A 17,456-nucleotide genomic window follows, 5' to 3' on the forward strand; every position below is an offset into this window, starting at 1 on the left:
GCATATGGGAAGGTCTTTCACATTGAGCCTTTTCCGGGGCCCATGTGATTCTGCTAGGGACTGCATACGCAGTTCCATTGCAGCCGCCTTCTCCTGATTCTCCTTCTGCATTTGTTGGATCATTCCAACAATCGAAGAGAGGGCCTGTCCCAGTTCTACTGGGAGACCAGCGGATGTTGAGGGGATGGGCTCCGGCATCTGAACCGGAGTAGCCGACACCTCGTCGACCCCATCCTCTGCGACATCCGGGGTTTGAACTTGATCCTGACCTTCTGCCAGGAGGTCTTCTTCCAAACCTTCGTCCACATCAGACATCCTGTCACACAACTGGATGTCTTGCATCGCATCTGCGACTTCCTCGTCCACCTGGACTAGGTCTTGGGGGATCTCCTCTTGAGGCTGGTGAATCACTGCTTCAGCTGATGCCTGGGGAAAAAGATACGCCCTCATCTTCTCACTAGGAAGATAAGGGCCAGAGGAGTTCTTCTTGAAGCCCCTTACCCAAGTACGGAGCTTTTCCCTAGCTATATCCCTTGATTCCGCCGTTCTAGGGGAATCAAAAGCCTCAGTAATCAGGTTAGTGCATACAGTACATACCTGAGGGTCCCAATACTGGAGATCATCCTTGGAGACAGCGCATGCTGCGTGTCTCCTACAACACTCATGTCCGCAGAGGTTCCTGCTACGGACATTGCAGAAAACATTTCCGCACTTCGGAGGGTCCTCCTGTAAAGAGAAAAAATTTCCATGAGTATCAAGTGAACTATGTATCACTAGATATGCATAGTATAGCATAACAATTCATAAAGGAAAGACACACACTTGTGTTTCCCTCACAACCCATTGTTGCAGCTTTCCAGATAATAAAATCAAAATTGGTTTATCTCTACTAGAGTAACCAATGCAAGGTTTCCAGAGGAAACAGGTGGAGCTCACACCTAGGCAATGATTTTAAAATCCTGGATAATAGACGGGGAAGACTCTGCTTCCTGTCTGAGGGCAACAGCAAAGGGCTGTGCAAGAAAACACAATAGTGTTAGAAGATACAGTGCTGTACCTAAACTTTTACTATAGTTTTCTTCTTACTGTATATGCTATACAGAAGAATACTAGTACAGTATAGGAGGATGTGTGCCGGCCTGCCTTTGCCGGCCGGCACACACCACAATTAGCTTTAAAGTATACTACTTAACAGCTATAGGGCGGCAGCCTTCTGGTTCAAATGCCTGTGCCGGCGGCAGTAGCTGCCGGCCAGCAACAGCCAGTGTTGGCCGGCAATGACTGCCGGCCAGTAACTACACAAGGTAGTACCTAGCTGCCGGCCACACTCTTGGTGACCTGCAGACAAGGACTGACATAAGCCGGCCGGCAAAGGTACAAGACCGATGCCAGCCGGCAGCAAAAGAACCAGAAGACTACACCTGCCCGGCTGTCTGCCTCATAGGCCGGCAGCCGGGACAGGTACAGCACTAGAAGAAAATAGAATGGATGCCGGGATAAGAGTGTACACGACCCCCCAAGCCCGGCAACCGAAAGAGTGCATATAAGGAAGGGGAGAAACTTAATTCAGGCTTCCTTGACCAATGCCGTCCGGCTCTGTCGGCAGGCATGGATGAGGGACCAAGAGAGGTCCGGGCAGCACTCGAAAACATAAGACCCTTGCCGGCCAGCATCTCAGCCGGCCGGCAATGGCCTTAGTCAATTCCATATCCCAACCTATACTAGGTCCAGAAGTAGAATGACGTACAGTACAGTAATACCCCTGCCAGCCAGCTCTGCCGGCCGGCAAGGTACAGTACAGTAATGGCAAGGCCATTACGGAGATAGAGGGGGAAGGGACAAAAGGGTCCTGCCAACCTTGCTTTAGTGACAGATCACCCGCAGCCAAGAACTCTGTCTTAGCCTAAGGGAGATCTAAGGGAAAGGGCCAGCAATACTTGCCAGCTTCCCAAAGCACCAAAGCAAGGAAGGCGTTGCTATTCCCAAGGGAAGATTTTATCCTCCCCAAGAACAGCAACAGGACTTAGTCTGGTCGATCACAAAAGGAGGAATCATACTACAGAAACCTTCGATAGTGACCTAAGGGAGCTAAGCTCCCTTTATAAGTGTTAGGTCAGCGAGGGGAACTCTGCCCCAAGCCAGACAACACGGACTCAGACTAAAAAACTCTGTTGTTCTGTCCCTCTTTGAACCAGACTCTGCTGGAACAGGAAGGTACAGTAACACCCTAGTATAGTTTTATCGAAAATAAATTCGGAAAAAACCACTTAGGGATAAGCCCAAGGCTTAAACAGAGGGAAAGGGATTGCATACCTTCTCCGAAGAAAAGAAAGCAACCGGGGAGAATAATAAAGTATACTAAGGCTCCATAAGCAATTAACCTAGGCACCAAGAGAATCGATTACCTAATTCACCGAAACTCTCACGTATACAATCTTGGAAATATTCCACACAGTCTAAAATGTATAAAATATAGCCTAAAGCTTTAATAAACTTTTAATTACACTCGGAAAAACCAAAATCATGCATTAAGTACTAGGACCAAACGACTAGGCTACATGGCCTAGCGTAGGCCAGAATGGCGAATACTTCGCCAAATAATACTAAGCACGAAAGGAAATCCTATGTAAAGCTAAATAGCTAAAATTTATTAAGCAAAACAACCAGGAATGTCACTCTGACTAACTAATTTATACCTAGCGAGTGACAGTGTCCAGGACACCTCTGGTAGGCTACGGCTCTTGTATCAAAGATTAATCCTATTAATCACTCAAAATTTTACCAAGAGCCTACATTTATACATAACAGACACTATACTCAACTTATCCGAGGCCAACGAAGACGGAGAAGCCATGAAAAGTTGAATAAATCCAAGATTTGCGAGAAAAACAGGAAAAAACACCGAGTTGTTAAGCTACGCAAAAAGGAAATACAGATGGCGCCAGGATTGGCGCCAGGCACGCATACGAATCGGGGGATTGGGAGGCCTTGGGAGCGGCTCCCCCCTTTTTCTTCCCGAATTCGTATCTCGTCAATCTCCCTCCTACGAGACGAATCTCTATTTAGGTAGTAGATTGCCATGTGACGTGTCTAGAATACGTCCTCTGATATGTCGCGATATCCCTTTCACGAGGGATACTCGCTCCAGGAGTTAGAATTCTGGTACCTTAAGGTAAATTCTCTGGGAATATCGCCGTAGTTGTAATATACCCTAGGAAGCTACCCTATAGGAACTTCCATCAGGACGACATGGCTTGAGCCCATATATATATATATATATATATATATATATATATATATATATATATATATATATATATATATATATATATATATATATATATATATATATATATATATATATATATATATATATATATATATATATATATATATATATATATTGTATAGATAGCCACACGCTTGTCCTTTATTACATACAATAATAGCTATTCAGACAAGCCAAAATAGAAATACCCATTATTTCTCCAGAGGCTATTTAACCCTTTCACTATTACTTATGATTTCTTTTATAATGATATCACTCTGTCGCCCCTTACACCCCCTCCCTCCCCCGCACGGAGTCCCCGTGCCATCCCCTACCCACAAGCTCATCCTCACGTTACCAAGCTCTGTCTGAAGTCTCCGACCTTGACCTTCGAAGGAAGAATCAGCCCTCTCTGTGCTTTTAGAATCCCAGGCAATACTGACACAAACAGACTCTCTCTCTCTCTCTCTCTCTCTCTCTCTCTCTCTCTCTCTCTCTCTCTCTCTCTCTCTCTCTCTCTCTCTCTTAGTTTGTTTATTTTTCAAATATTTGGCTATGTTGTGTTCAGCGTTAACTTGCTATTATAGATATTTCTACACTATCTTCTGATTTTTCTTTTGTTATTATTATTATTATTATTATTATTATTATTATTATTATTATTATTATTATTATTATTACTATTATTATTATTATTATTAGCTAAGCTGAAACCTTGGTTGGAAAAACAGGATGCATAACCCCACGGCTCCAACAAGGAAAATGGCACAGTGAGGAAAAGAAATAAGGAAACGGATAGAATATTATGCCTGACTGTACCTTCAAGCAAGAGAACTCTAACCCAAGACAGTGGAAGGCCATGGTACAGAGGCCATGACATTAACCAAAACTTGAGAACAATTGTTTTATTTTGGAGAACTGGTTGCCATAGCTAAAGAGTATCTTCTACCCTTACCAGATGGAAAGTAATAATAATAATAATAATAATTCTTTATTTCCAATTTATACATTGAGTATTAATATCCATGTTAAGGATAATACATAGCATCAAGTACACAGAGAAACTAAACATAATATAAAAGTTTTAAAAGTATTGATAAAAAATATACGTACTCAAAATAATAATAATAATAATAAAAAATAGCATTTAAAACTATAAAAGTCAGGAGAAAAACAAAATGTATAATAGTTCTAAAAGTATTGATAAAAACACATGCATTTAAAACGTTAAGAGCATAAAAAACCGTATTATTAGAACGTTAAAAGTATTGATAGAGATACAAGTTGTTAAAACAATGAAAACCATAAAACATCATAAAAATCTTTAAAGCTCTTAGGTAAAATTAAACTAACACATTAAAACATTTTTAAATAGAGACATAAATATAAGTAGCTAAAATATTAAATGTTAGATATAATATAAAGATCAAAATACCATTTAAAAGAAGTTTCTTTAATTTGTATTTAAAAGACGGTAACGAATTAGTTTCCTTTAAAGACCCTGGTACCCTGTTCCAAAAACGTTAAAAGTATAGATAGAAATATAAGTTGTTAAAACATCGAAAACCATAAAACATCATAAAAATCTTTAAAGCTCTTAGGTAAAATTAAACTAACACATTAAAACATTTTTAAATATATATATAAATATAAGTAGCTAAAATGTTAAATGTTAGATATATAAAGATCAAATACCATTTAAAAGATGTTTCTTTAATTTGTATTTAAAAGACGGTAACGAATTAGTTTCCTTTAAAGAGACTGGTATACTGTTCCAAAAATGGGGACCCCTCACTGTCATCTCTCTCGATCCCATATCAGTTCGAACTCTCCTTTCGAACAAATCATTAGCCTGTCTGGTAATGGAGTTTACAGTCTGAAGATTATATAGCCACTCTGGTAAAATGCCTCTTAAAATCTTAAAAATTAAAATACATACATCATATCTGTATTTCTCTTTCATCTTTAACCATCCTAGTTTTATTAGATGCGGAGTGATGTGATCATATTTACTCACCGTCCCAAGGGCCACGCGAGCTGCAAAATTCTGTAGTTTTTGTACTTTACTCAGGTGCTTATTATTCGCTGACCCCCAGACGGTGAGACAATAATTGATCAAGCTTAGAGCTAAAGATTGTACTACAATTAAGCGTGTTTCGGGTACAAAATAATTTTTCACTCTATTCAAATATATTAAGGTTCCCATAACTTTCCTGTGAATCTTGTCTATGTGTGTCTCAAAAGTCATATAATTATCGAAGTAAACCCCAAGGTTCTTAACACTGCTTAGGGGTTTGATTTGACTGCCTTCAAAATTTATTGTCAGATTCGGATTAATGCGATTTAAATATTGCCTTGTTCCTATAAAGATACTTTGTGTTTTCGCAGTATTTAATAACAAACCATTTTTTTTAAAGTAAACTTTGGCCATAGATAATATGTTGTTAGCTCGTTCCACGATAGCTTCTACATCGTTACTATCACCTTCAATAAGAATTTGCGTATCATCAGCATATTGAACCACAAAGCAGTGGGGCAGGTAATTAACTAGGTCATTAACGAATATAATGAATAAAATTGGTCCCAGAATTGAACCTTGTGGAACTCCAAATGATACTAGTTTGGTGGAAGAAATAGTATTTTTTATTTTAACAATTTGATGGCGGTTGCTAAGATAACTTCGTAACCAGGCTGTATCAATGTTCAACATTTCGCATTTTCTGAGTAAAATTTCATGACTAACACTATCAAAAGCTTTTGATAGGTCCAAAAGCAAAAGTAGAGAAATCTTCTTATTTTCCATATTGTTGTATATTTTATCAGATATTTGGAGTAATGCAGTCTCAGTAGATAATTTTGGTCTAAAACCATGTTGAGTTTTGGAAAGAAGCTTATGCAATTCTAAATATGAGGTTAATTGTTTAGCAACTATTTTTTCTAGAATTTTTGACAGGACAGGCAGCAGTGAGATGGGCCTGTAATTGCCCACTAAATCTTTATCTCCACTTTTATAGACAGGGACTACATACGGAATTTTCCACATTTCAGGAAAAACATTAGTTACTATTGATGTATTAACGATAATCGTAAGATAAAAAGCTGTTACGAATAATGAATCTTTTATAAAACGGAGAGAGATTCCATCTCGTCCACACGCATTGGTCTCTTTCATATTTTTGATAGTTAAAATCACAGTCTCGCAATCAACAGGTGAGGGTCTAAAAACATGTAAATTGTCATTAGAATTATCAATCTGATTGATATCTTGCAACAGGATATCATTATTTGCCAAATCCTCTTGAGATTTTTCAAATGTCCTTTTTCCTACACCGGAAAAAAATTCGTTAAAATTTTCTGTTTTGGTTAATACATCCTCGCTGTTTTCAGTTAACTCAAAATCATTATTAGTAACTTTCGAAAGCATCTTTTTGGCAGTTTTCCATGTAGCTGAGATATCATTTATATTTTTTTCAAATTCATTGTTGTAATGTTCTTTACGACTAGCGTCAATTACTAATTTAACTGTCTTTTTCTTATCTCTATAATTCTCCCTAAGTAGTTCATTATAAGGATCTTGTTTCAGAAAACTTTGTATTTGATCTCTTTCTTTTATCGCAGACCTTATTTGCTCTGATATCCAAGGGGCTGGGGGGCGTACTAATTGTCTTGTCACAATGGGAGCGCAAGTATCAATGCATAGGTTCATGACGTTAGTTAACGTATTAACTTGAATACTTACGTCATCTGTATGCAAGATAGTGTTTAGAGTGTTCACTTCATTAAGTAGTAAGTTACAATATGTATTCTGTGAATAATTCCGTAAACAGCGAAAAGTTTTATAAATGGGAGAGCGCTTTGGTTTTTTCATATTCACTAAAATACTAATTGCTTCATGGTCTGCGATTGGGCCCGGCAATTTTTCTAATTTAGTTACCATAGTTTTGTTATTAGTGATGAAGAGGTCTATCAAAGTTGATGAATTCGAGGTTACTCTAGTAGGCCTGTCGATCAGTTGGTCCAACTTTACACTGTCAATAAGTCCAGCCATTTTATTACCAGCTTTAAGAAGGTCATCATTAAAATCACCTAATATAAAAATAGGTTTGTTCCTTAGAACTACGTTTTTAAGAGAGTCTAAAATAAAATTAAAAGAATCTACAGTAGATTTCGGATGGCGGTAGAAGCAACCAATAATAACTGAGGGTAAATATCGGTGCTGTAGAGTTAACCACTTACATTCAACTCCCTCCTGCTTCTCAAGGCCGTTATCAAACTCGGTTACCTTTAAATGGTCTCTTACATACACACACACCCCACCACCTCTGCCGTGGTCCTCTCTGTATAAATTATATGATGATATATTAGAGAAATCATCACTCATATTCGAAGACAACCATGTTTCACTTATGCACAATACATCAATTTTGTGTTGTGTTACCAAAAGCTCTATTTCGTGTTTGTGACATAATAAAGATTGAGCATTAATATAAAACATTTTCAGATAATTACTCTCTGCGGCACTGTCATCTTGGCCTACTACCTAATGATAATTATGATTATATTTGGTGCAAAGTCTACTCTTATGTCCATATTCCTGACATACATTACATTTTATTTTATGGTCAAATCTACAGTTGGATTGAACATGGTTGAATTCACCACAGTTAAAGCACCCCTTTCTATTTCTGTTCATGAAACTATTGCCATTTTGCTGGTAATGATCTTTATGATGAGCTTCGCGATTTTGTAGCCTATAATTATTTTCCCCATGGTGATCACCATGTCCTCTATTATAAATGCGTGTGTCAGGGAACCTGTGTCTGGTATTGAAGTTTATTTGAGAATAAGGAGGATCACGATTCTCAACCCTTAATCTACTCTGATTTCGTAACGTAGTCCTATTTATTTGATTACTATCTTTCACCTGAAAGGGTGCATTTCTATTTGTATTAACTATTAGAGGCATGTGCTTTCTATTTGACCAATCACTTGAAACTATTTTTAATCGAGACGTAGAAGATATAGCATCTAACAATCTTATTGCACCGATTCCACTCAAATTATCATAATCAAAACCTTCATGCCAATCATAGCAATGTATATCTACCTCACCAGTTCCCAGTTTAAAGTAATCATTAGTTTTAATAAAGGTTACATCATTATCACAGCACCATTTACATATATTTTCGTTAAATAAATTAATCCTACCTGCCAGATCATCTGACTTTAAAGTGGGAACTAGTTCACATACTTTTACAACGGTATTTTCGTTCTTATTCTTTAGTTCAGCAACTAAGGTGCCAAGACAATCAGTGATTCCTTCCATGGTAGTGTCCTCATCAAGAACGTCCTGGACGCCACAATATATTATACATTCCTTAATGGGATAGCTGAGTTTCTCTGTGATCCATGATTTTATTAAATCTACATTTGCCTCTTGAAGGGTCCTAACAATCACGTGGTCATCAAGGTCTTCGGATTTTATGCCCTGTAGGCATGACTCTCCTATCAATAGTATGTTCTTTTCGGGGAACACGTTTTTCCCCTCTTCGTAGGATTTGTCTTTACGACGTATGGCAACTTCCAAGGCCTCAATTCTCTCCTCTGCCAATAGTAGTTTTGTCTTTAATTCGTTAATTTCAACTTCCTTTTCTGCTAAATTGTTATTGATAACGTAAAAATTGTCATTCATCTCTCTCACGAACTTATCAAATGTCTGGATAAGTTCAGTTAGATTTGTGTCTGCATTTCCTGAAGTATGGCTGGTTTCAGTGGACGATGTATAAGACGATGATGGATGTCCATTTACTGACGAGTAATGTAACAGAGTTTTGTCTATTAGCTTCTCTTTGGTAGTCCATATTCCTCCCAAGTTTAGTTGGCTGCAATATTTCTGCAACTCGCCTTTGGTGTAATTTGAGTGAAGAAACTCCCAAGATGGATTGTCAAGGGATGATAGTGGAGGGTGTCCTTTCTTGGTCTCAAGTTGATGGATTTTGCAACTGGTGTTTCGACGGCATCTTCAATGGTTATTTCATTTTCAATTGTATTAGCTGGTATGATGATAATTATCAGAGCAAAATAATACAGTCAATGAATTTATGGGCAACAAAATAAATATATATTTTCAGAGAAGCAATGGCAACCAAGGAAAAGTGTCTATACTGCGCATGCGCAACTTTAGGAAAAATCGGACAGGGTTCTCCTTATGAACTTGAGAACTTTAAAAAGCTAATTTACAGTACTTAAATTATTTAGATATCACTAATTAAGGCGCTATAACATCCTTTACACTTTCACTGATACAGTTCCACAGTCAATATCGGCACAACCATCCAAAATCCCACAATATATCACAAAATAAGGAGAAGCGGGCAGCAGGTGTTGTTTACTTTCGGCTTTACCGAGAGAGAGAGTAGCCACTGAGCAGTCACAGTGAAGTAGTTAACCTCCTGGCAAGGTAAAACTAAATTAGACAATATCTCTTAAATGGCAAAACGTGCTTTATATCGTATATCAGACCAAGACAAACAAGAACTTCCCCGTAAATGAAAATATAAAATAGTTACAAGTAATAACCAAGTTATGGTGGCCGATATGGTAACGTCCCTGACTGGTGATCGCCAGGCTGAGTTTAGAGGCCCGCTCGAACTTGTTAGTTCGTTTGGTGTCTGTAACCTCACCATCCTTGTGAGCTAAGAATAGGGAGGGGGAGCCTATGGGTTTATCTGCTGAGTCATCTGCAGACATTGCCTGGTTCTCTTTGGTCCTATAATGGGTGGAGAGGGGGCTTAAGCACTGTTCATCTGTATATATGGTCAGACTCTAGGGCATTGTCCTGCTTGATAGGGTAATGTCACTGTCCCTTCCCCTGCCAATCATGAGTGGCCTTTAAACCTTACGCCTGTCCCAACCGTCTACATTTACCCCACAATCCATAATATGTTTTACGTTCTTTATTTTCTAGTTATATCTCCTTATTACATCCAGACTGCTGGTAGGCCTACCTGTTCGCACAGCCCATTGGAAATAACAATATCAGGAAGAAAAATTCTCTGATACTTACATTTATTTAATCTGTGTGTAAGTTGCTATCATCCAGCCGTGTTTTCTCTCCATTACCAAGAACTATCGTTATATTTGACAATACAGTTAGAATACTTATCTGATAAGTACAGAAAAGGATATACGTACTTGAAGTTATTTTGTAGTTTTATAAATATAAAAAAAAAATTAAAAGCCGACATATGTGATCTGTGAATTAAAACGGATTTTGACGTAGGAAAAATCTATTTTTGTGTTAGATAGCCATGTCATCCTGATGGAAGGTCCTTCCGGCAGCTTCCTACTGTATAATATTTCTGCGAGTGATATTACAAAAGAATTACCGTCCGGTATCACGGGGTTCTAACCCACGGGACGACTATCCTAAGATATCGTGTATAATCAGGGATGTACCGGTATATAACCATAGATATCTGAACCCCTAATAGACTTAACCCAGTCTAGGAAACTAGGGAGAACGATAGGTGAGGAGCCGTTACGTATCCTCTCTCCTCATGGTACTGTTTGTCACTGATGACGTCATTCCACATAGCAGCGTAACTACTGTGAAAACGGGCATCCTAAAAGGCATCTGGGAGAGACAACGTACCGGGTGGGCCATCAGGACGACATGGCTATCTCACCCTAAAAGGGATTTTTCCTAGGTCAAAATCGGATTTTTGGGCTCAAGCTATGTCGTCCTAATGGAAGTGTACCAGACAATTACTTATAACTCGGTAGGAAGCCTCAGAGAGGTCCCAATACCGAAATGCACTTACAGTCTTATTCCGACAAGGCATAGGTATCGCCTTCAACTATATATCCCAGAACAGTTCGGAGGACAAGTATGATGGTGCGACAAGAAGGCAATAAGAACCAAAGGACCGTCCTCCGCAATTGGAAAATCCCCTGAGTTTAGTGTCGGGAACCCTAAGGAACCCGAAACTGAAGGAGGCATCGTAGGTAAGACGTATGGATCCAATACCCGCCAGGAGAAATAAATCCGATTATGTTCAGGAAGGATAATAATAAGGAGGCACACTAAATTTATTGCCGCTAAGGTAAATATAAGCATACCAATAGGGCATAAAATAAAAGGCATTTAATAACATACGCACTTTTATTTACACGAATCAGTGCAAAGGTTAACAAGCAATCATCATTAACAGCATTTGGAAAATTTATGTAGAAAAGTAAATACATCCCATCTATACCCAGACACAAGGTAACATTAAGGGACAAATACATGATATAAGGAACCGTAGGGAACTTATGACAAGATAAACCTGATCAATAGACACATGATCACACATGTACAAAAAAGGGTAATCTCCCTAACCAAAATAGATATAGCTTATCCAACATTTAGACAGTTAGGCTATAGCACTGAAGGAACAAACATCGCGTCGGAGAGACACATGTGAAACTGAAAAGTAAATGATTAATTGCCTTTTTTTCTTTTTTCCATGAAGCAAAAACCAATTGTTTACTCAATGCTAATAACAAGCTGGAAGAGTTCCCTAGGACGCACTGTGGGCTACATCATTGCAGCAGGTTTAATAACACTTCCCGGACCCACCACAAAAGGGCATATCTCCTCCAATTACTTTGGGTAATGCCTGAAAAACCCTAGTGGACTTCCAACCAGTATATGCCTGCAGTCACTCAAAGGTTATATACTGGAAAAATTCAAGGAGGAAGCCACTTTCCTAGGGTCGTGACCCGATTGCATACTAGCCGCTCTTCGTATAAAGTAAGTAATTTTTGCTCTTAACTGTTTCAGAGACAAATCAGAACCCATTGTTTCCCTCTTAACCAATTGACCAACCTTAAACTGCACTGTTCTTAGTAAATACACTTTTTTTTGGGCTCCGCCATGTCGTACTGATGAAAGGTTCCTTTAGGTAGCATTCTAAGGGATATTTGCTACAGTGATACTTGAAGAGAAATAAACCAAAGGTCTCCAGGATTCTAACTCCTGGCGCGAGTATCCATAAAAATTTTGATGACATCCCATAATATCGGGGGACGTATTTTTTAAATATGATACATAGCAATCTTCATCCCGAATAGATTTAACTCTTTGAGGGAGAAGAATGGCGAAAGAAGGGGGTGTCGATCTAGGTGCCCGGTGGACCCCCTATCCGCACTACTACCATCTGCCATTTCTTTACTTGAATTTAAGCAGGAATAGCCCCAGATAGAGTAGTTTCGGGTGGGGTCAGCAAAAAGGTTGGGTCCACAAGGACGACATGGCTATCTCACCCAAAAAAATATTTTTAACTTTGCTCAAAATTTATTGTATTAGAGGTTCGATAAAAACACTGTTATATAGATGTTATCATGTATGTTCAACTTATCTGGGGTTTCATGAGGAAAAAAATTATCTAGAATCCTCTTTTGTTAACAATGGGTTCCCTCTGAACCTCTATTACAATCAAGTCAAGAAGTTTTAAGGTAAAATATACAGTCAAAATTTAGCAATTCAAACGGTCAGTAAGAAAAAGTTATATGTCTCCTTTCCATACTATGGTTATGTTTCGGAGAGACTAAGAACAGAGGTTGTGAGTGTTGCGGGGAAGTGTTATCCCCACATAGATTTAAAACTAATTTTTACTATAGTAAAACCAAACGAAAGTAGCGGGTGAGACACACAATATATCGTGTGGAAATCTGTCGATTTCGGTCATTTTACCTGGACAGGGGGGATTAGAGAATTCCTGAATCAGAAGATGGATTAAGGTCTTTGAGGGGAGAGGCCTCGTTCCGTCAGACTTCTTCATAGGGTTGTCTCTGTTTCTCAATCTTTGATATATATATATATATATATATATATATATATATATATATATATATATATATATATATATATATATATATATATATATATATATATATATATATATATATATATATATATATATATATATATATATATATATATATATATATATATATATATATATCACGAGAGCTGACACGTGATGAGCATAAATAATAGCCAGGAAGGGAAAATAAAGAAACTTGATTGGACTTAGTAGTTTCATCCATTAGGGACATCATTAGAATCAACAATGAAAATATTATACAAAGACCTAGTATTCATACAGGAGAAGGGGATCCAACAGCTGTCATTTTCTTGATAATTCCAGAAAAGTCAGATTTTAGGTAAAAGAATATCACCGGATTATCGGAAAACAGACCAGAGCTTAGGTCAAAATTTAAATCCCACAATCTATCCTTTTATATCTTAAGCCCTTGGATTTTCAGCTTATAAGATTTGGACTCCAATCGTGTCATCAAAAGCCATAAATGTCACTTCAAACAAACCTTGTTTATAATTGGTACTTCATCTCTCCGTATATAAAGCAGTTATTCGGATAAGTAGTAGAACGTCAATCGACAGTACTTACTATGGCAAATTCTCTCCTCTTCAGCCAAGGAAATCGTTGATAATGTTCACAGATATTTTACTAAAGAAAAGAAAAACAATGCTCCTTTGATTGACGCGGCAAAAGTTTGTGATCGTACGAGTGAAGCAACAGCAGTTCCCAAAAAGGACTGTTGAGAGAATCATTAAGGAAGGAAATGATTTCGAAAAAGAATTTGGACAATGTATGTTCAAAGATAAGAAAAGAATTCGTCCTCGACCAGTGATCGATCTGGGTGATTTTGACAAGGAAGCATTACGTCGAGTAGGTTCTATGTTAGAAAAGAGCTACCCACCATAACTACTGTTTTGCAAGAAGCCCGCAAAGACTAAATTCAAGGGTTGTCGTAAATCTCTTAGAAAAATCTTGCATGAAATCGGATTTCATTATGGGAAAGTGAATGGAAGAAAATTTTTATTAGAACGAGGTGATGTGTCAGCTGCAAGGAATAAGTTTTTGCGTGTTATGAGGAAGGTATATGAAAACGAGAATCAGCGTATCGTGTACCTGGATGAGACGTGGCTAAATCAGAATTATACTGTTACTAAATGCTGGAAAACAAAAGAGAGAGAAAAAAAACAATAGGGGTTAAGCACCCTACCGGCAATGGGGTAGACTGATAGTCGTGCACACCGGTACAAAGGATGGGTTTGTGCATAATGCAGCATTAATTTTTAAGGCAATCAACGATGTTGATTACTATAATCAGATGAATAGCAAAGTATTTGAAGAGTGGTTTCAATTGCAATTGCTACCAAACATCCCGCCCTCATCTGTTATCGTAATGGATAACGCATCCTATCATTCGGTAATCATTGATAAAGCACCGACAATTTCGGATAGGAAACACATTATAAAGGAGTGGCTGATCAAAAAAGGAGAAACTCCGACAGATGACTTACGAAAAAGTGAGCCTCTTGAAATGGTGAAGTCAAGTTCTTCTCGAATAGAAAAGTACTATGTGATAGATAAAATGGGCCGTGAAAATGGTCATAGGATCGTCAGGTTGCCGTCTTATCACTGCCAGTACAACCCTAATGAATTGATCTGGGGTCAGGTTAAAAGATACATTGCTAAGAAAAAGGCTTTTAAGATGGCCAGCTTGAAACCCCTACTTCAAGAGGCTTTGCAGCAAGTTAGTAAACAAAATTGGAGTAATGCTGTGAAGTATATGAGAAATTTACAAAGAAAGGATTGTGAACTAGAGGACGTCGCGGAACACTTACTCGACTCATTCGTAATCATTATAGGTTCCTCAGATGATGATGACGACGATGACGACGACAATGAGAATTGAAATGAGATTTAAATATCACCAGTAATCTTTTTTTATCATATGGAGACTGGCTATGAAAATTATTTCCATATACTGTATTTACTATACAGTACACACCGAGCCCATTTTCCATTTCTAATAAAATACACATTTGTTCATATTCTGCATATCATTTAACTACCCTTTCTTATTATGGTCTGAAATATAGAAATATAAAACATGAAAATCTACATAGCATCGAAATGATGGCTTAGTTTACATTAGATTTTTCTATTAAGAAGTTTTCATGCCCACTTACATGCATTATATATATATATATATATATATATATATATATATATATATATATATATATATATATATATATGTATATATATATATATATATATATATATATATATATATATATATATATATATATATATATATATATATATATATATATATATGAGAGAGAGAGAGAGAGAGAGAGAGAGAGAGAGAGAGAGAGAGAGAGAGAGAGAGAGATAACGAACTTGGTTGTCACGAGGGAAGCAAATTGTACATAAAGCTGTTATTGCAAATTATTCCAGTAAACTGATAACTACAACTATAAAAATGGAAATGGCCAGAAGTTAAAAGGTTAAGAGTTAATTGTCAAACTCATCTGGAAAAAAAAGCAGGATTAGTCTAACACGCTAAATCAGTTAATCCGCAGGTCAGATTCTTCTTCATATCTTCAGAGGGGGGTCTTGAAGGTATGCTGTCCGAAATATTTTGATGTAAATACGATGCATTGAGAAAAGAACTTCTCTCACCCGCCACTTTCGTTTGGTTCGACTATAACAAGCTCTCAGTTGGCTCTTTTTTAAACATAAGGGGAGTCTGCCTACTTCCTTGTGTTCCGGTGTCATATAAACTTTTCAATGTGCACTCTGTAAATGAATGCTACCCTAGAAGCACATCTAGACAGCTTCAGTGTAGGATTTCGGATCACATGGGGAGATCGATACGAACCAATATACCTTTAAATAAGAAGCCAATTTCAGCTATTTATGACGACCCATTTAGATCTGGTCATGCCATTTCTAAGGAAAATGTCAAAATTACTGACAGACATAGTAGCGTCAGCCAAATGAGAATCTTGAAGTCTTTATACATCTTTAAGACAAACCCCAGCTTGAATGAGGGCTTACCTGTTCAGTTGCCGGTGACCCATTTATCCGTTTGGTCTGTGGGTTGCTGCTCTGGATGGGTGGTCATCGTCTCCTGAGGGTGACTATAGTCAAACCATTCTGTCGTGGCCGCTGAGACGATTTCTGTTCCCCTGTACAGCGTATCCATGTCAAAATATTTCGACCACTTTAAGGAAAAATGAACACTGCGGTTAGAGACGAGCCATCCAAACTGAGTGAGACTAATGCTAGCCGTTAAAGACAGATGACATTCCCCAGGGTATGCCCAGGGTGCATCCTCACCTTTTTCACTAATCTCATTGGATTAAGACAAGATTAAATCTGCTCTCTCTCTCTCTCTCTCTCTCTCTCTCTCTCTCTCTCTCTCTCTCTCTCTCTCTCTCTCTCTCTCTCTCTCTCTCTCTCTCCTGTTATTCTTGTCGAGCATACAGTATATATTTCATTAGGTACACTGTTAAATAAGCGTAATCTTAATCGGACATTATCCGTAAAAATATACTGTTCTTAGCCGTAATTCAGTAAAATATTGGAGAGTAATTTTTACCCTACCCTGTTATGTTATTACGGGTTGATGATCATAATATTACCATTTAAGTCAATATTTCCATTTATTAGACGGTAAATTTCTGGCAACATTTATTACTGGATTTTTACCGTTTTTTTCGGCATATTTTTAGCAGTGTAAGGTATTCATTTCTATAAGGATAATTACAACCAAGTACATGTCCTCCAAAATCATAATCCCAAGATATTTGCCAGTTTTATCCTACCGTCTTAATATGACTCGCACAGAAGGGAAGTTTGAAATCCGATTGACCTGTCCTTGGAGGTCTCAAGGGTAAATTTATGTAGCAAATATCAGCGAGCTATATTTAATCCCTAGAATGGTAGATCTTGGGGTATAAAATGTAGTGTTTGAGACAGAGACTGCATTATCTAGCAAACATAAACCATGAAAACATCTCCAAATCGTGTTCTCCGTCCCAATGCCAGGGAAATAGTACACAGTGTGTACAAGTATTTCACAAAAGAGAAGATGAACCGCGGCCCTTTTACTGATGTCACCAAAGCATGTATCCGTACTTCTGAAACCACAAATGTTCCTGAAAGAATAGTACGTAGAATCATCAAGGAGGGACGAGTCACGCAAGAAGAATTTGGAAAACCGAAATTTCAAGAAAGAATTAGGCTTCATCCTTGTCCTGTGACTGCTCTAGACGACTTTGATAAATGTGTTTTAAGAAGAATAGTGTTAAGTTTTT

At 37.8% G+C, this 17,456-nt stretch overlaps 1 protein-coding gene across 1 annotated transcript; it reads left to right on the forward strand.

The window, feature by feature from the left end:
• The first annotated feature begins 14,527 nt into the window (after positions 1 to 14,527).
• On the forward strand, positions 14,528 to 15,040 carry LOC137636148 (uncharacterized). The gene has a single exon (XM_068368555.1). The coding sequence runs from the start codon at positions 14,528 to 14,530 to the stop codon at positions 15,038 to 15,040; it is 513 nt and encodes a 170-aa protein (XP_068224656.1).
• The last annotated feature ends 2,416 nt before the right edge of the window (positions 15,041 to 17,456 follow it).

Source organism: Palaemon carinicauda, unplaced genomic scaffold (genome assembly GCF_036898095.1).
Source record: "Palaemon carinicauda isolate YSFRI2023 unplaced genomic scaffold, ASM3689809v2 scaffold240, whole genome shotgun sequence".
Classification (NCBI taxonomy): domain Eukaryota; kingdom Metazoa; phylum Arthropoda; class Malacostraca; order Decapoda; family Palaemonidae; genus Palaemon; species Palaemon carinicauda.